The sequence below is a fragment of the Pangasianodon hypophthalmus genome, chromosome 17 (genome assembly GCF_027358585.1).
Source record: "Pangasianodon hypophthalmus isolate fPanHyp1 chromosome 17, fPanHyp1.pri, whole genome shotgun sequence".
Lineage (NCBI taxonomy): Eukaryota > Metazoa > Chordata > Actinopteri > Siluriformes > Pangasiidae > Pangasianodon > Pangasianodon hypophthalmus.
The window spans coordinates 9397596-9418573 of NC_069726.1; the positions used below are offsets into that span (position 1 = coordinate 9397596).

At 40.2% G+C, this 20978-nt stretch overlaps 1 protein-coding gene across 2 annotated transcripts in view; it reads left to right on the top strand.

The window, feature by feature from the left end:
- smyd4 (SET and MYND domain containing 4) overlaps nucleotides 1-20978 on the top strand; it is a 36606-nt gene that overhangs the window by 12551 nt on the left and 3077 nt on the right. For both annotated transcript variants that reach the window (XM_053241396.1, XM_026928171.3), the window contains 4 exons: nucleotides 6224-6313; nucleotides 6414-7437; nucleotides 9270-9500; nucleotides 19203-19372. In XM_053241396.1, the coding sequence (XP_053097371.1) occupies nucleotides 6224-6313; nucleotides 6414-7437; nucleotides 9270-9500; nucleotides 19203-19372 (1515 nt within the window). The remainder of the gene's footprint in view (nucleotides 1-6223; nucleotides 6314-6413; nucleotides 7438-9269; nucleotides 9501-19202; nucleotides 19373-20978) is intronic.

The following is a 20978-nucleotide window of genomic DNA, read 5'->3' on the forward strand; positions in this document are numbered from 1 at the left end:
GTAGGCCTACAATTGCTGTGATAGCGTTAAGACTGCAATTGCCACGAACAGTTTTGCAGTCCAGCTTCCATCAGTGAACAGTTGATAACTTCAACTAAATAGACTTCATGTATAAACTACAATGAATTTTCTGTTTACTCACTTGCACTTGTTGACCATGTAGTACACAGTTATAGAAGGGAATTATTTATAATTGGACTAGTTGTTGTCACCCAGATGAGGATGGGTTCCCTTTTGAGTATGGTTCCTCTCAAAGTTTCTTCCTCATATGGAGTTAATCCTTGCCACCGTCACCTCTGGCTTGCTCATTAGGGATAAATTTATAACTTTATATGTTTACAATTTATATCCTGAATATTTTATTTATATATATATATATATATATATATATATATATATATATATATATATATATATATATATATATATATATATATATTTCTGAAACAATGGCTATTGTTAAAAGTGCTGTACAAATAAAATTGAATTGAATTGAATTTTGTGGTGACATGCACATTATGCCATGTGTCCCATAATGCAGTTCTGCACATTAAGTTGAAGGTATTGATCCTGCTACTGATTTCTAAATGAGTGTGTATGGGGGAAATTGGGTCGGGAATTTCACGACTCGAACATGGGAATGGCAAGAAAAGTGATTGCACACACCTCCTGAGAATTCAGAGCAATTTGAGGTATGATGCATGTCTGTTAGTCAAATGGTGCGGGACTAGTTAGGTGCCAAAGATTTCCTATGGAGATAGCAAATCTAAACATTCTCTCTGTTTGCCTGTTTGCTTCTCTAGACTCATTTTGCATTAGTGTGTACTGCGAATCCCGACGTGAAATTCCATTCGACTTGCACGTGGGATCAATTCCCAAATGGGATTTCCTGATTCTCTGGACCAAGCCGGACATGTCATTCATGTCTGTGTCGCTGACAGTGTGGGAGTTGGGGGTGGGTCAGAAATTTCCCATTATTGTCTGTGGGGCTGAAATAATGCCATTTTCCAGACATGTCTAGCAAAAATTCCGAAACATGATGTGTATATGCCAGGTGTACTCCCTAAAACGTACAAGAGGATATGTGATACGAGCGTGTCAGCTGAACGATGGCCGAGCTGTGACACCCGTGTTTTATTTCCCATTCGTTCTTTATGGGCCAAAAACATGCGTTTTTCACCACGTGCGTGAAAAGTGCATGTGGGAACACTGAGAAAAGCACAGCTGTCCCAATGGGGCTGCATGTTTTGAGGTATGTTTTGTGACGGTGACACAAATGGTGCAGGACTAGTTACACGACAAAAAAGCGTCCGGAAGAATAAAAAAAGTATATTATTATTAGTAGTAGTAGTAGTAGTAGTATGGGAAATTATAATAGTGAATCTTGCATTGCATAGCAAACACCACTTAAAAAACATAAATGTGACATAACATAAAAGTCAGACACATAGTATGTGAAAATGTGAAGTGGCGTGTGGCCAAGTATGGTGACCCATACTCGGGATTTGTGCTCTGCATTTAACCCATCCAAGTGAACGCACACACAGAGCAGTGGGCAGCCTTTTTTGCTGCGGCGCCCAGGGAGCAGTTGGGGGTTCGGTGCCTTGCTCAAGGGTCTCACCTCAGTCGTGGTATTGAGGGTGGAAGAGAGCGCTGGTCATTCACTCCCCCCACCTACAATCCCTGCCGGACCTGAGACTCGAACCCACAACCTTTTGGGTTACAAGTCCGACTCTCCAACCATTATTATTATTATTATTATTATTATTATCATTATTATTATTATTATTATTATGTGGTTGTGTGAAAACACCAGGCATAAAAACCCATTACACTCATGCACGTTTACACAAAATGGTTTAGAGTAGTCAGGATTACAGAGGCAAGGAGGAGATGCAGTTAAAATTCTCTCTCACTTTCTCACACATGGCAGTCACTGAAAGCACAAAGAAACACAAATAAGTAGACTGGCGATAATGAGACACAGGTGAGAATCATCATGTGTTACCTGCCGGTTCAAAACGTACAGCACGGGGCACTTTAGTGTGGTAGGTCAACGGGTGGGTGACGGCACAGACCTATGGTAATAGCCAGCCAGCCCTAGTAACTGCCTCACCCCCTTTTTGGTCTTGGGCAGGCTGCAATCATTGCTGTTTTATTAATTTGGGGACACACCTGCCATTGCCCAAGTGGAAGCCCAGATACTGTACTTCCATCCATCCAATTGCACACTTCTTTGGATTTGCTGTGAAGTCCCACTTGTCTCAAGGATCTCAGGACAGCTCTCGGATGTTGTAAATGCTGCTGCCAATCATTACTGTAAATGATTGCCATCTAAATTAGCAGTGGCATATGCATTGTGTGGGCGGAGTCCATAAGTTGGTGTACCCCAAATGGAGTCTAAAAGGCTGTTTTTTTTCTCAAATATTGGAGTCAAGGGAATCTGCCAATACCCCTTGGTTAAGTCCAGTGTCGAATGAAAGCGTGCAGTGCCTAACCGATCGAGCAGATCCTTAATGCGAAGCATTGGGTACACATTAAATTTAGACACCTTGTTGACTTTCCATTAAATTTAGACACCTTGTTGAAGTCCACACCAAGACCACTAGGCTGCTTCAATCACTGTGGGACTCCTTGATTACTCCTATGTCGAGCATAGCCTTGAGCTCTCGAACCACCTTTTTTTTTTGTGTTCAGGTAACCAGTATGGGCAGCTGAGTACAACCACCCCTGGAGGAGTCTTAATGTGGTGCTCTATGAGGTCCAGGCGACCAGGTAGAGGCGAAAAAACACATAGGAAATTTCCCCTTGTAAACTGGTAACCTGTGCTCTCTCAGACAGTGAGAGGTGGTCTCCACAGGGGACCGGGGTGAATTGGGCCACAATTTTTAGACTTCGCTCCGGGCCCAGCTTCTCCCTCTCGGGAACCACCATTGCCAGAGGCACAGGAACTGCCTCTCTCCATATTTGATGTGCATCGCCTCTATCTGTTTGCCTGTCCTCCTAGTCAACTTCTCCAATTTACCACATGACCTCAAAGGGTCCTTGCCACTTTGCGAGTAATTTAGAGTTTGGTTATGAGTGGTAAAATGCGTACACATTTTACAGTCAGGACTGTCTTTCTTGGGCCTGACGCAAATTCTCCTGGGTTAGCCATACCATCAGCAGCCTGTGCCGGCAACTCTGTCCATCGACTTCGTTAGTTCTCTCTGTTTTTACTTTCTGTATATCGTGCACTTGTGTTTTGTACAATAAACCCATTTATTACTTTACATATTACTTTACATTTCTTGTCCCTTTATTTCCTCTATTTTCTATTCCAGGTCTTGCATCCTCATGACAATATCTGCCATTTTAACGGTGTGCATTGCCTGGTGTACTTCCACTTTCCTCTCGTCTGTGGTGTAGGACTCAGGGAGTGTGGGGTATAGTGTTGAAGCAGCGGGGGGCTGGCTAGAGGGAGCAGGAGGTGTGCCCCTGTAGGGAGGCGGCACGGCCTGTGCAACCTGAGGACATAGAAGAAACAGACTAGAAGAGACATTGTTTTCCGCATGATCAGGTTTTCTCTTAACATATTGTCCCTTCACATATTTCTTTTTCCATGATGCCTCACATTTATTCAACCTACAGTTTGCTTCTGCTTCCCACTTTCCAAATTCACCTCAATCTACTTTCTCATCCCCCTTTGCCTTCAAAATATCACCCTAACAGTGTCATGATCTCAGAGTTTCCGTTTAGTCAAACATGCATTCAGTATATCTGTATTGTATGTAATCAATACAAATTATATATTAATACATGTATTTTTCTTATTTATTATTATTAATGATGACTTGTAATTATCAAAAACTCTTTTTCTCTTAAGACTTCTGTCTTTTGCTAGCGTTTATACCAACTACTTGTTCCTTATACCGCTGTGAGGACATCAGTCATTAGTTTACAGTCTCTTCAGACTTTTTTTCGTAGAGCCTGTCTGCCTAATATGTCACTTGAGCAAAAAGGAATTGTGCAGATGCCTGACAGGATCTTAAGGGAGTGTCTCACTTCTTGTGAACAAACCACTCCTGTCCAATTGTGGGCCCCCTTGGTCGTCTTCCCAGAGCTCCAGTCAGTCACCTGGATGGAATATCAGAGTCCCACTGTGGAATTAGAACTTCAGTGTAGTCTTCCTCAAATATTACACAGGATCCAGTTGCTCAAGCAAGACATTTATTATTAAGTTTATATCACAAACTCGGGAGACCACCCTGAGTTAGAATGTATCCCCTCCAGAGTGCATCTCTCAGTGGCTCAGGTTACAGGAGTTTTTATAGAGTTTTTTTATCAGACTTACACATTTATTTACACAGAGAACAAAGAACTCAGCTTCTTGTTGATAATAAAACATAGCCACATATGAAATGGAAAGCTACTGTTAGAGCAAGGAGTTCTGATTCAAAGACAAAAACAAGATATGTTTAGCATGGATGGCCTTCGATGTAACTCATATCTTCATGGCACGTGCCATTTCTTTGAGAATCTCTTGTACTTACTGCCTAACAGTCACATATACTCTCAATGTTACTCAGAGAAAAACAAGTTTAAAAACAACTAGTCAGAATGCATTCATAACTCACATATTTAAGTAATTGTTCATTAAATGTGTACATGCATAAAAGCAAGATTAATATTTAAATCACTACATTACCCTGCTCTGGGGCAGGTTAACGCTGTTGAATAAAGCCCACCTCTCAGTGAACCTAGGAATTATGATTGTGTCATGTGCCAAGGAGGAAAACACAACTTATTAATGCTTATCTATTTAATTCAAATTTTAGGTGGAGGCCCACAATCTTTTTTCATTCTTTTTTCTATTAGCTGTAAGAAATATTACCAGAGCACTTTGTCATAGCAAAGCAATTACACAAAGTATATAGTAAAGACATCAACTTTCAGACAAGTAACCTACTTATTTTTTCTTATATATAGTTATACCCTTATAGTATATAAATATAGTTATATTTGTTATTTGCTGCCAAGACCACCTAACACCATTGGGACTGCACCTGAAATTAGCACTGAAATTGCATTTACTTCAAGTGTCATGTGTACTGAAAGAAAATTGTCTGTTGCAGTTTACACATTTACACCGTCAACTATTTTTTGCCACACACCTTCACAGGCCTTGGCAGCAGTGACCGTATTGCTTTTTGGCATAATTATAGATTTTAATTCTTCAAATGAATTCATTATTATAGTCTTCTTAGAGTTCTTCTGCTGTAAAATATACAGCCTTAATCTGATCCACCTCCAGCCTTTACAAAGCCCATTTTGACCAGTGTGAAATCCACCCTTTTTAAAGTGAATGGTTACAGGACTTCTTTAGAAAAGCATGGCTCAAATTAACAAGTTGTGATATCAACTAAGCCAGCTTGTGAATGTTTAAGTGAAACTGGCAACCATACAGAAACCCCAAGTTTGTTGGTTGGTTGCTTCATGGTATAGCCCTCGAGTCAATACTCACCAAAAGCAGTTCTTAAGCATGTTCACTCATCTGTATTTAGCAGTATCACAAGACAGAGGTATTAACACACTTAAATTTTACCATTGTTTAAGTCCACGATTCGAGCAATCATCGAATATCAAGTGCTTTGAATTTTTTTTATTGAGTTGCTGTGGGTCACATCAACTACACGTTTTACAGTTTTTTTTCAGTTACACTTTTTATCAGTTACACTTTAAAAAACCAGTTGGGAATTGCAAGCATGCCCCCAGCCAGTGGAAAATGGAAAGTATTGGATGCAATGAGGGACTTGTTTACACTTTATTATTTATAGTTTTATTGTTTACACAAGATGTAATTGGTACAGTATTACCCTGAAACCCCTGATAAAACCCAGGTGAGAAAGATAAACGTTTTGGGTATGCAACCGGACACGCCTCTCCGCCAACCAATCAGCATTTGCCTGAAGGCTGGTGGACACACACTGTAGAAATATACAATGTGCAATCTGCAATAAAATATGTCTAGACTTATCATAATCCACCTCTCTGCGTTGCGACGCAGATAAATGCAGAAGTATAAACCACGCTTAAGGAAAACATCATATTGCTTCCATATCAGCACTGTCAGCTGCTTTTAAAACATTATTTCAGTGCCACTGATTATACAGGCTTATCAAAAATGGTTAAGTCTGGGTGCAGTTCATGGCATGTGTGTTTGTTTGTTTATTATATATTTCAGGGTGTGTGTCATGCTGAAAAGAATACAGAACAGCTGTCTTTATGCTATGCCAATCGTTCAGCTGCTTTGTTTCATCTTGGTCTCTACACCGTGAGCATCTTTTCCTTTTTTAAATGAGCTTTTCTTATTTATAACTTCATGTATTAAAGCACTGTGTCCATAGGTGAATTATTTTTCGTCTGTTATTTAGAAATGCCTGGAGGACATCCAGCAGGCCTTTGATGAAGGTTACCCAAGTCACCTGCACTCCAAACTGATGGACAGACAGTCACAGTGTACAAGTCTGGTTAAAATGCAGGAACATCTGAAAGCAACTCCTTCTAAGCATCAGACACCACAAACCAACGAGAATATGGGTAGTAATACCAATGTGTCATCTGCTGTGTCTGTTCACTTTACTCCTGAAAGGGGACGTCACCTGTTGGCCACTGAGAACAAGTCAGCAGGGGAAATAGTGCTTGAAGATGAGGCTTTCAGCTTTGTACTTATACCTGTCAATAGACAGTACAACAAGAGTGACAAAGCTGGTATATTTACAACAGAGCCCAGACACTGCCATCACTGTTTGTGTGAGAATTTTAACTCTGTACCATGTCGGGGCTGTAGCTATGCCCAGTACTGTGGACAGAGGTGTGAAACGGAGGCATGGAAGCAGTACCACTGCTGGGAATGTTCAATTGGTTCAGAGCTACTGGCTCTTGGGCTGTTTGCACATTTGGCCCTGCGAGTGACCCTAAAAGCTGGAATAAAGGAGGTCCAGAGGGCAAGAGAGAGTTGTTTTAACTTGGTTTCTGAAGTGCCAAAAGCAACCTTTGTCAGCAGAGATGAGAAGTCTGGAAATGGCAAGCCTTGCTCCAGTGGAGGAACATCTGAAAGTCTGGGCTTGGTGTCAGGACTGAATGTAGGACCTCTGATGTCTAACAAATGCTCTCAAGGCTCTAATCATTCAAGCTGTTACCATGGAAAGTCATACCTTGGCATCTATAGTCTGTTACCACATGTGGAGAAACAAAACCCTAACTTGTGCTTCCTGTTAGCTTTCACCATGGCAGCACTCAGTCAGAGACTTTCACTAGAAGTGCCACCATGCCATGATCAGGAAGAAGGGAGTGTGTGCTGGGGGTCTGAGAAGAGCCTGCTAGGAGCTACAGCTCTGAGGCACATGCTGCAACTCCAATGTAATGCACAGGCTGTGACTGCAATCAAAGTCAAAGGTCAGACACCACTCTTAAACATCTTTACAATACTGGGTAGGCTTGTGCGATATAACATTATTATTGTCCCTATAAGATATTACATTGCCACATAAACAAGTGACATTTATCAGTGATTATATTTTATTACCAGACTTGCCAACCATTATGAATTTTATATAGGAGCTCTGCAAAACATCGGAGTACACTAATGTTAGAGAGTAAAGGGTTAATGTATATTTACACTGCATTATGGTTATTGTTGTTTGGGCTGGGGGTTAAGGCTGTAAGTGTTTGAGAGCCACAGAGAGAGACACAGCGTGTCTCCCTTTTTTTCAGTCCACTAGCCCACAAAGTTTTCTTTTGTTTTTGTCCATGAAAGTAAAACCGACTGCAATAAATGCCACTCATTCAGCAGCACTCTCTTTTGACTCTTTGGACTCATTTCAGGGTTTTCCCTAGGTTTTCAGAGGGTTTAGGTGCTGTCTGGGTTCCAGGGGGTGGTGGTGGTTGGGGGGTTTGAAATTATTTGAAGGAAATTTTAAGTTATTTTAAGTTTTTTTCTATGTTGTTTTTGACCATTATCCTTACCATATTTGTGAAAGAAAGCCAAATGTGTATTCATTTCACCAAATAACATGTTTGTGATTTAATGAAAATATATTACTTGGTTTCCTAAACTTGTAGACATGGGACAAATAAACATGTTGAAATACAAATGTGATTGTTTTGAAAATGAACATAAAGGAGACATAAAAAGGACATAAAGGAGACAGCCAGAGAGAATTTCTTGATTTATTTCAACATTTATTTCAACTGCAAATATCACAGCCCTCTTTTGAACACTTCACTTTCCTAGCTTTGTTGGCCCTGTAAAATCTTCTAATTAAACTTTGTTTAGCTATGTTAGATACTAGACATGTTAGATACTAGCCATGTTAGATACTAACGTTAGTTCAGTCGGGGTATCTTTATGTAATGTCAACTAACTAGCTTTGCTGGTTAACGTAACTTAATTCAGTACATGAATATCTATGTAAGTTAGCTACGTTAGCAATTTCTTTAGTTATAAAATAGGCCGTACTAGTTATGTCTTTTCTCTATCTTATCATTTCTGCTTCTGCTATTGAGAGCCAATAACATTTGTCCATGAAGTGTGTGGTTGTGATTTTGTAGTTATTTGGATAATAAATGAAGTACATCTTATCACTCTTATTCCAATTTTTAATCCACCCAACTGGGACAGATTAACGGAAGCTAGAACTCCCTAAAAATCCATCCCAGTTATTGAAAGGTCCTGGCATCCACATATTCCTCCTTTGTGCATGGACGAGCAGGCATCAAATCGCTCCCTTTTTGACCGGAACGCTCTTGTGCTCTCCTGCTCAGCACTGAGCAGCATCAACAGTAACATGTCAGCCACGTTAACATTAGACAACCATTTTGTAAAAAGATTATATGGAAATATGCTGTTATATTCACTGTGCGTTACTGCAGAATCACTTGAATCCACTATCCAGCTGTGTTTTTGCAATTGCCACAGTTCCTAACTGCAGAGATGATAATATTATTATACCCTCCACTATACTCCTTAAACTGGAAATGGTGAGCATGCTCATTTTCTTTTTAAAATGGAAAATCACAATCAGGGAAAATGAATATCGCACAAGCCTAGTACCAGGTATTAATATGATTAGATACATGAATTCTCATGTCAGCAGTTTCTGTTCTTAATATCCTGTTTTTGTACTCTACCAAACTGGCAAGTGTAAAACAAAGCACAATTATCCAGTAAGCAGCTGTGATAATTCTAACTTTACATTAAATGTGTTGGCCATTTTCTTCTCTTCCAGAGGATACCAGCCTACCAGTGCAGTCTAGTAAAGAATTCCGCATTGCCACTGCACTGTTCCCAGTCCTCAGTCTGCTCAACCACTCCTGTCAGCCTAACATGAGCATCTCGTTCGGTCTGGGCCTTGGTTCATCTGGCTCTAGTAGCCCAGGGTATTCTGCGTCAGGACTTACAGTAACAGTCCGAGCATGCAGAGACATTGCTGCAGGGCAGGAGCTGTTGCACTGTTACGGTAAGGGGGGGGGCTTTTGAAAACCATTTGTTGGATATTAAGGACAATATTTATGTACATATAAATGTATTTAGATCATTATCGGGGAAACAATCTTTAGTTGGAGTGGGCAAAAATATCATATTGAGACATTTACTATCTTGAAGAGACACATGAGGTTTTGCCAACAAAACTGTAAATTCGGAACATTTGTAGTTTTATATAAAAACAAGTGTCCACTAAGGAAAAGAAACAATCACTGAAGAAACAAAATCTCTATAAAACTGTTGTAAATCTTTCTGAAGGGTCAAAAATACTGCAGTTTCACCAGAAGTATGATGACTGAAGAATCAGGAGATTAAGAGCCAGGTTATAATAAAATTGGACATAGCCAGGTTTTATATTCATGTGTACATGCAAAGGATGCACTCAATACCATATAGATAATACCCAAGGCTAATAAGAGGAAAACATAAGAGAAAAACATAATAAAGGACAAAAACATTGTGACCCAAAAGAACAGATGTGTACATTTTGAGTGAACAAAGGACAGATATGTAGGCATCAGGAGTAAGCGAAAATCACACTGAATTGATCTTAAATGATTAAATCAAGTACCATCATCATAATCAGGGAAAAATAGGAAAAATCCCATAATTCCCCCCCTTTGGATGACCCTAAAGTCATCCATTAAGGCAAGCTTAAACTTTTCGTACTATTCGAAGTACTATAACCATTGGCCAGGTGATTATTCATCTACATACCCGATACTTAGCATAGGTCTTACCCTTCTACTGGCATACCAAGCATAGAGTAATAATGTCATATTAAATGTAAGCATTAGGCCTAACAGTAGGAGTCAACATAACTGTAGTTTCTGAGCCTATTTCATGCTCTTAGAAACACACAGGCAGCAACAGCAAATCATGACATAAGGTAACACAGTAGGATTTCATGGCCATATCGCCACCAGGAACCTAGCCAGGCACCTAACCAATCACTGTTATCTTGATCAATACTTTTAACACAGTCACGCAACTCACCTAGATCTTTAATGTACTGAGTCAAATTTATGGTAGGGTTGAAAATATCCATGCACCACTCAGGGCTTACCACTGCACAGGTATCCCCTTGTTGTGCTAGGACTTAATCTAAAGACCCGATTTTGGAAAATCATCATCCGGTGTGATTGTAATGTAGTGGATAATGTAGACCTAAGGCTTGTGCAGTATCATTAGCCAATTTCTCAACTTCATGAGATAACGTATGAATTTGATCATGGCTAACCATGATGCCATAATTAGGGAAAAGAGCACCTAGAAATCTGGTTTGACTGCAGGTAGGATACTGAACAAAAGGGCTCCGGATCATTTTTGATGCAGCCTCAAAGAAAGATTGATCCCTTATCTGTAGGCGTAAGCTCTAAGGTACCATTAGAGTAAGGTTTAGGATTATTTGGCATTCTGTAGACTTCCTTATCTGCAACTGTGTGCACTTAACCATTTTTATACCAGGTACTCGGCATTATTACAGTTCACATGTCCACAACAGCTAGAAACTAGAAAGAGATGTCTGACTTATCATTGGTGGGCAGATGAGGGATGGCAACAGGTTTTACTGTTACTCTGGGCTTAATATAAGATTGGGGTCTCATGGCAGGAAGTAGATAAATCGGTGAACATCAACCATTGACCTTAGCAGGTAATTCACTAGAAGCAGTGCTTCTGCACAGCCAATAAGTACCTAAAGGGATCAGAAGATGACCATCAGCTGTGAACATTGTTTGGGTTTGAGAGAAATGAGAAACACTTTTCAAATGGTTCAATGGTGAAGCTACATAATGCCTTAGAAATTTCACCTACAGAGAGTGATCTACTAAGATGATTTTCTACACACCATGGAAATATGGATGATATCAGTAACACTGTGAGAAGGGAAGTATGTCTGTTTACAGGGTGATAAACCTGGAGAGCAACATTGAGTTGTAACTGCTTGTGTAACATTGTGATATGTAGTGACATTAAATGAAGAAACATCTGTATGTAGCAAAGCACATGTGTCACAGACTGAGATGCCTTGCCCTGCCCATGCAATGCCAGTAGAGACACTCACTGGATAAGGAATACAAACCACAAAGCCTGAAAAGTGTATCCCTTATCAGCGTTAGAGCCTGACACAGAACTGGCTGGATGATGACACCTTAATATCGTCAAAAGAATAAATCTGAGTGAAAGTATCCCAAATCTCAATCTCCTCATTATATATTTTGTGGATTTCCCACCCTTAGGCCCAGTGGCCGCATACGTATTGTGTAGAGTCAGAGACAGTCTCTTGTGTTGGGATGATGGTGAGGACAGATGGGTCTTGCTTCAGTACGGTGGCGAACAGCGTTGAGGTGCAGCATGTGGACAATTAGGAGTGAGTGGAAACCCAATGGATCCAGTAGTAGACTCTTGGTTCTGTCATAGCACCCACACCAACTCCAAATATGCCTCAACTGGTTTTTCCTGCAAACACACACACACAAAAGACAGCAGTATCTTCCAGTATCACTGGAAAGGGTTACCCTCTCTCCCTGCCTAATTTGGGTCCTGTCCACTGAGAGGAGTAAGGAGCGCTAATTGCATTTTGGGGAAAGGGAATATTCACTTCGATTTTATCCCCTGCGGCTCAAACACCATCAGATCCTCTCAAAGCTGTCCTCTCAGAGCCACCAGATCTGTCCCTATTTAGGTGTTGGCACCACTTTATAGCATGAGGCATGTATCCAAGTCTTTGGAGATGGGGTCCATGCTTCCTGAACCCGCTGTTGTGCAGAGCTAACAGCTTCAGTGAGCTCTTTGCAATACTTCATCAGCACATCAGATGTAAGATGCACATCTGCTTGTCTTAGATCGATTGTCCCCGTAGGGCCATCGGCCAACCCGTAATAATCTCGTATTGGCTGAGACTGACCCCTCCTGGATGTGGACCGAATGCTTCACAGAACACCTGGTAACGCATCCACCCATGACACCCCACTCTGGTGTAACTTTGACAATCATTGTTTCAAAGTCTGGTTTTGACACTAGACCTGTCCAGAAGCCTGATGCCTCTATGGATAGTGAAGCTTCCACTGCACATTCAACGTTCTCATGACTTCCTGCACGACCTGGGCAGAGAAGTGAGTTCCCCGGTCTGAATGAATGCCTTCAGCAATCCCTCAGCGAGGGAAGAAATCTTTGACCAGTGATTTTGCTGTGTGCGTGGCTGTCTCTGTTTTGGTTGGATAGGCTTCAACCCAGTGTGAGATCCACCACCACCAACACATCCTGTTTACCTTGACACTGGGCAAGGGTGATGCAGTCAACCTTATTGTATGTTTAAATGGCCTTGCAGGTGCTTGGGTGTGAGCTGCTTTGTTATTAGCCTGGCACAGAACACAGTGTCGCCCAACGTCAGATGCATGCGTGTGGAACTTAGGGTTCCACCATGTAGAAGAAAATCTGTGAATCATTCTCTGAACACCCATATGTCCTAGACTGTGGATTTATTGAGCTAAGTATGGCAGCAATTCCTCAGAAGCTGCATATATTCCCCCGTTTGTCCATGCACCAGCAGAATCTAGATTGCACCTTTGTACATCTAGGACCACACCTCTAATGCAGGAGCCTCAGCATACATGTCCATCAGGGAGGACCGAATCTGTTGTGTGACAGGTTTAACCTCATCAGAGTTTGATGGCTGAAACCGTTACAGAAGTAAGACTGAATGCAGCCTTGGCTGCAGCATCAGCCGTAGCATTACCTTGAGCTTCAACAGTGTTGGGAAACAGTTAGCCTTAACCACAGCCAAACATGTTGGATAGTCACACGCTGACAAGAGGTCAGACACAGGCGAGGCGTTGCTGCAGCCGTCAAAAAGGCACGTTGCTGGCAAATACTTCCAAAATCATGTAAAACACCAAAAACATATTGTGAATCTGTGTAAATTGTAGCAGTACAACCAATAGCTAGGATGCAGGCATTAGTCAAAGCTGCAAGTTCAGCAACATGGGCTGAGAGATGATCAAGGAGATGACCCTGAGCTATCACGGTGTGTGATGAGCACACAGCCCATCCAGCATGTTTGCATCCATTTAGGATTTGAGCTGAACTGTCTGTGAAAAAAATCATGTCTGGATTTTCCAGCGGAATCTCAGAAACGCTCGAAGGTGCTGAGTATGAAAGCATCACACAGTCATCATCACTCAGTACACGCTCATCTTGTGTATCAGACACAATTGCAGTCATCATTAATGATGAGGGATAGGTGATCTTGGCCCTTTGCAGGGTAATGTTGGGTACTATGAGAGCCCTGAGCCTATTGCCCCATCTCTGAGGACAACAGAGAAAGAACAGCATGTGGACATACAGCGAGATGTTGTGTCAACACTACTGGAGCACAAGCAGTAACAGCTAAATAAGTGCGAAATCTCTAGCCATCACTATTGGGAGTATTGATACTTCTGCACCAGTGTCAATCAAAAAGCTGCATTCATGGTCATTCACAGTGATTATTACAACGTATAATCTGTTATCCTGCTCATGCATAATTGGCTGTGAATAGGCCCTCACAGCGAATCTGTCTAAAAAGTATTTGCAGCAGAAGGAAGGGGCAAAGCATCTGAGTGGTGAGAGGTGAGTTGTACCAGCTGAATTATTTGGCGAGGTAGTCCCGCCCAGCGGGTCAGGCTGAGAGGCTCCGGAAGTCAGAGCGCATTTCCCACTCAGCTTTCTCAAGTCGGCTTCCATCAAAGATTCGTTTCTGCCCTGTTGACAATCAACAACTTTATGCCAACACTCCACTGTCCACAAAACCATAAATGATTTCTAGAAGGCCATCGGTATATTTTTGTACTGCTGTAGCCGAAGTGAGCGACTGATTATCTTCACAGTTATTATAATAAGTTTTCAACTTCTCCACCTTGGCAGAAATATCTGAGAGCATATGGCACTGACATCCAAAGGATACAAGTTGTACAACTGAAATTTACGTGTCATCTGAGTCAGGAATGGACCCATGCCCTTTTCTCTAGGATGTTTAAAATCTTCTGCCATGCGATCTACTTGCTCAGGACTCAGCGGCTGATGTATTTTTACTTTTGCCTCCTCGTCCTTTCTTGACTTTGCCTCTTTAATTACCATCAAGGCTGCCACGATGGATGCTGGATCTAAACCAGGGTCATCTGGAACATCATCAGAGTATGAGGAATCCAGAGACCGTGTCTTTGATTGGCTGTTAAGGCTTTTAAGAGATGGATACTGGTTCTTTGCTTTAGTCAAAGGTGGTGTCTGTTTTTCCAAAACCTCAATCTTGGCTGGGAAAGAGTTACTGGAGTGTTAGAATTGCTCACAAGTTTTTTTGAGGGGCGATAGCAACATGTTTGTGATTAGCACATTTCTGTGCCAGTGTAGCAACTTCCTGCATCAGCTTAGTGACTTTCTCATTCCTATCTTTCATTGGAATTGCATGCCTCTGTCTAAACACCTGCACTGCTGCCCAATGATAAGTCACACATCTCTTTCCAAGTAACAGGGAAAACTTGAGACATATTGGCACAGTTATATTTACAAGCTGTTGTTTCTTTCTACTACTGAATCTGCTAAGAAATTGAAGTTTTCTGTTGGATCAAAAGCCCTATTTACTTTCTACTTATTCCCCTTCTTTTTGTTCCTGACATAATGTGTTATGGGTATGTGCTCATAACAGCAAAGCTCACATGCATTATCACCTTAAGCTTGCTGAGTTCCTTAGTAGCATTCAGTTGTCATTAACAAAACAAAACACACACAAACACTCCCAGCACACTAGCAGAGAAAGGGAGAGAGAGAAATGTGTGGGATTAACGGGGGCGGGGCGATGACCGTTTATGAATTAGACCACTTATGAAGCAGACCGATGTTTAACTAAATTAGTTTGCTAACCAGCTAGCTTGACAAAGCCCAGAAAACCGCTAAAACACGCCAGAACAGAAGTGAGATTGATTGTCATTGCTGACATTCAGTGAGAGTGCAGGTTTTGATTTCTCTCATGCATGGTTTATATATACACTATATGGCCAGACGTATGTGGACACCCCTCCTGTCATAGGATGCCACCTTTGCCACAAGTCACTTCAAGAAATTTCTGCCCTGGTACATCTGCCCAGTCAACTGTAAGCGCAGTAGACCACGCAAACTCACAGAGCGGGACCATCAAGTGCTGAAGCACATAGTGCGTAAAAATAACCTATCCTCTGTTGTATCACTCACTACAGAGTTCCAAACTGCCTCTGGAAGCAATATCAGCACAAAACCTGTGCGTCGGGAGCTTTGTGAAATGACTTTCCATGGCTGAGCAGCTGCACACAAAGCCTAAGATCACAATGCCAAGCACTGTTTTTCAGGGTTTAGGCTAGGCAGTTTCAGAAATATTTTATTAGAAACTCATTGTGGCTGCTGCTACAGTGCTTCACTAAAAGCCACCAGTAGGAAGATAGCATAGGATTACACAAATCTGAAGCTACACAGGCAATGGTGAAAGAAAAACATGTGGTTTGCTGAATTGTGGCAGCAGAGACAGTGTCTCTGTGCTGTTTTATCACAGTTCTATCCTGACAGGACAAAAGGGGATGTGGCATGGAAAGAAATAGAGAATGAATTACAGCTTCCAGGTACAGTATGTTGCTAGCTAATTATTATGCCTTTCACTATGTTTATTTACCATTATAACACTGACATTTCGTTTTTCCAGTTGAAAAGGTGCAAACCCGTGCTGCATTGCTGCACACACAGAATGGCAGAATGTAGTAATATTTTTAATCATAGTCTAGGATTTTCATTCTATATTCTGTCATAGATTATTGCACAGTGTATTATAGAATTCTGCCAAGATTTAATTGGGATCATCTCATACAATTGACTTAAGCAAGCTAACTATGTTTCGAAACATGTCTTTCCTAAATCAGTAAACTTATTTAGGCTGTAGTTGACAATAACATCCATCTAATAATATTTTCTCAGATTTGCTTTAGTGTTTGGGTTTGTTACATTCCAGAAAGATCGGAAAAGTTCACTGGACACACTGTCAGAATCTATTATGAAACTGAGACACACTGACAATGCAGCTGCAAGTCAAAATGGGATCCTTTATGCAGCATTTCTTTTTAATGCCCATATGATTTTCTGAGATGATTTTCTTTTAATATTGTTGGAGAACGATCATTTAAGAATGACAAAAATATGTGCAATGAACTTTCATGTTTTACAATATTTTTTAAATGAATTAAACAATTATTTTTCTGGAGCCTGCAGAGATATCATGGTGCATAGAGCATTGTCTGTGTGAGATGTATGGAGTTACGGCTCAGTATATGAAAGCATATATGTCTTTTGTTTGTACAGAAATGTGTTTTTTATTTTGTAAGTCCGTTGGGCTAAAACCTAGTTCATCTCCCATTAGTATCATGTTAATGAACTTTATTGCAGTTATATACTGCAAATCTGTGAATATTGCTGAAACCTGGCAACCCTCCCCATAAGCTTTAACAGGCTGTTTTTCAAACAGTTATATATTAGACTGAATGGTTATTATTATTAATATTAATTAAGCTTGCTTGCCTGAGCTTAGCCTGAGAACACAAAAAAATTAAGAAATCAGGTGTGCTCATGTGACTAGACAGCTCACCAGAGTTAAAGTGAGACCAGTACTAATCTGGCTCCAATGAATGTCGAAAAAGTAACATCTGTTGTATCTAATTACATTGCAACACTAGAAAACTGACTTTGAAATATCTACAATTCTACAATTCAGTGTTGGCTGGGCATGCTATTAGCATGACACTGAAAGTATTAGGGCTAAGCAATGCATTATATGTTATATGTTATAGTCTGTAATTCCCTACAGAACTGATGCTGTGTTTCCTCTGAATACCAAACATGGTAAACATAGTTTACCATATAACCCTTTCGTGCAATCAAACAAAAAACACTAAACTTATGGTTCTGTCATTTGTCCTTTTATGTAATTTGTCCTCCAAATGCATTTTGCGGCAAAAAGGATAATTAAGTAAATAAACCACCTCATTCCTTTTCATTACACATGTGACTATGTTTCATATGCACCTTCTCAGTCACTGCTTAAGACAGGTTACAGATAGGTCAGTGACATGGGCTGAAATTGTTTAGCCCTAGTGGACACTAGGGGATTTCACTCTATTGTCTAATCACCTGACTGTCACTGATAGACTGCAAGAATCTACAGTCTGAGCTATCAGGCACCAGCCCCAGCATCACTTCTTTATATCAAGTCTTATGATCATTAGTGGTGCTGTTGTGGTCAGTTCCACAAATGTCCAAAATATTCCACTTAAGAAATATGTTAAGAGCAAATAATTTCCTGTGGATGCCAAAAATGAAACCTTATATTAATGTCTTTTTATCTTTGAAAGACTTAGCCCTGCCATCTCACTTATACCAGGCACCCCTGCATTGAACAGGATTTAACACATCGTTATGGTCTTTATATTTGCTCACTAATAAGTATATTATTTTCTACAAGCATGCGATCTTTGATATTTCTCGCTTGCCCCTGGGCTGTGACCTGATTGATCATGTGATTAAAAAAAGGCACTTGAAACTGCTTGATGCTTTTCTGAATAGTTTTTCAAAGTGCAAAGCTGTCCCCCCACAGGTCCTTTTATGTAACAAAAATCCCAGAGAAAGTAGACCAGTAGCCCGCTTCCTGTAGGATTCCATGTAGAATGTGTAGAGGAAAAACTGCGTAGTGTGAAAACAGCGCAAGTCAGTATCATAGGCAGATGACACTTCTCTAAAGATTCTAATAACATTTCACATCAACATCTAATGCATCTGCTAAAGAGTGCAGTTCAAAGACAAATTTTCTGACTATTTCCTTGCCATAGAGGTCAGTTCTGAAGCTTGTCTCAGCCAAGCCCATATAAATCTATTAGAATGCTGCGCTCTTATTGGATGCCTGTAATGACTGTATCACTGATTTACACCAGTGCGATTTAGCTGTCTGGTCGTCCTGGCTTTGTCAAGGTAGCTGGTTAGCAAACAGTACTGCACATCAGCCTATTCTAATCAAGCACTGGTCTCATTCATGGGGCAACCGATGGAATTTTAGATGATGCCCAAAAATATAAACATCTTGCTGACATATAAACACTGGTTGATTACAGAGAGGCTGGTAATACAGAGTGGGTGACAAGCCATTATAATTTATAAATTTATGATTATAAATAAGTGGATGATTATGGAGCAGGAAAACCAATAGCAGATTAGGGAATGTATGTGGGTAATAGTACATAAGGTTATGTATTTATAATAAAAATAATAATAATAATAATAATAATAATAATAATAATAATGTTCTGGGTTAATAATAACCCTTATTTGATACATTTCCATGATCACTTGCTGTATTATCATTAACTACTTTTGCTACATTTTGCATGTCATAGTCTGGACATACTCAGACAAAAAACAGCATGAAGGCAGGCAAGGGGCGTACCTCACTTACCTGTATTATATACAGTGACAGTTCAAACAAAAGACGTAAGCCCACATCAGGTGCATAGATGTGCAGATTGCCAACTGGCACAATTCTGACAGCCAGCTTGGCATTCAGTATACATACATCTATGTAAATGTAATTCATGGCCAGAATGTCTGAGGCTGATTATCTTACCCCCACTGCCAGGTCCTCACTGTAGCAGAATGGATGTTGAGAAGCGCCAGCGCCTGTTGCTGAGGCAGTACTTCTTCCACTGTCAGTGTGAGGCTTGCAAGCTGGAGCTAGCTGACAGAAGCAGCACATTACCATTAAGCTTTAATGGTCTTAAGTGTGAAAAATGTGGAAGCTTCCTTAAGGTAACATGGCAAGTTCCCCCTGATTCTACAGAGAATGAACACACTACACTCTTGCAATAAGAGATGCATATATAATAATAATAATAATAATAATAATAATAATAATAATAATAATAATAATAATAACAACAATAATAATAACAACAATAATAATAACAGTAACCTCAATCTTCAGATTTGTTTTAGAATAATTCATAAAAAATAATGGTGATATTTAAAATTGATACATACAGTTGGGGTCATACGTTTTCATACACCTTGCAGAATCTGCAAAATTTTAATAAGTTAAAAAAAAAATCATAGGGATTATAAAAATTGCATTTTTACATTATTTGGTTTTCCAGCATCTTCTACATAATTAATTAATAAATAACAATGTAAATTGTTATTATTTTGTCTTCTGGGAAACATGTAAATATTTCATGTAGCTTCTGAAGGGCAGAACTAAATGAAAAAAATAAGATCTTCAAACAAAATAATAACAATTTACACCAATCATCCTGTTCAACATTTTACACCGCCTGCTGTTAATGTAGTGTGTTGCCATCCTGAGCCTCAGTGAATGTTTGAACCTTTTGTAATAGTTGCGTATGAGTCCCTCAGTTGTCCTAAGTGTGAGAAGATGGATCTTAACATCATATAGCCACTGTTGGAAAGGGGTCAAATATGCAGAAGATGCTGGAAAAGCAAGTAATGTCCAAGACCTGGAGGATTTTTCTTAAGAACAGTGGGCAGTTTAACTGCTCAGGACAAACAAAGGACTCAGGAACAGCTATCACAAAATATAAAAACTGTCGTTGATCATCCAGGTAACAACATACAGTATTAAGAACGAAGCGTATTTAAATCTTTGAACTGGTTAATTTGTGTAAATTCAGTTATTAATTTGTTTTGTGGACTATATGTAAACATCTGCTGTGTGAAATAACTTATTCAAGGCAGTAAATTTATGACTCACCAGTCACTTTAATAGGAACACCTGTATACCTGCACATTTATGCAGTTATCCAATCAGCCAATCATGTGGCAGCACAATGCATAAAATAATTCAGATACAGGTCAAAAGCCTCAGTTAATGTTCACATGAAACATTGGAATGAGGAAGAATGTGATCTCTGTGACTTTAACCTTGGCATGGTTGTTGGTGCCAGATAGGCTAGGGTGAGTATTTCAGATACAGCTGATCTCCTGGGATTTTCACACACACCAGTCTCTCAGGTCTGCAGGCTGAAACACCTTGATGAGAGAGATCAGAGGAGAATGACCAGACTGGTTTGAGCTGACAGGAAGTCTATAATGACTCAAATAACTGAGCAGAAAAGCATCTCAGAAAGCACAACACAGCAAACATTGAGGTAGATGGGCTACAACAGAAGACCACATCAGGTTCCACTTCTGTCATCCAAGAACAGAAATCTGAGGCACCGACCCACTGAAACTGGACAATTGAAGACTGAAAAAAAGGTAATTTAAAAAAAAAAAAAAAAATTTCTAATCTTCAACTGTCCAGTTTTGATGAATCTGTACCCATGACAGCCTCAGATTCCTGTTCTTGGCTGACAGGAGTGGAACCTGATGTGGTCTTCTGTTATAGCCCATCTACCTC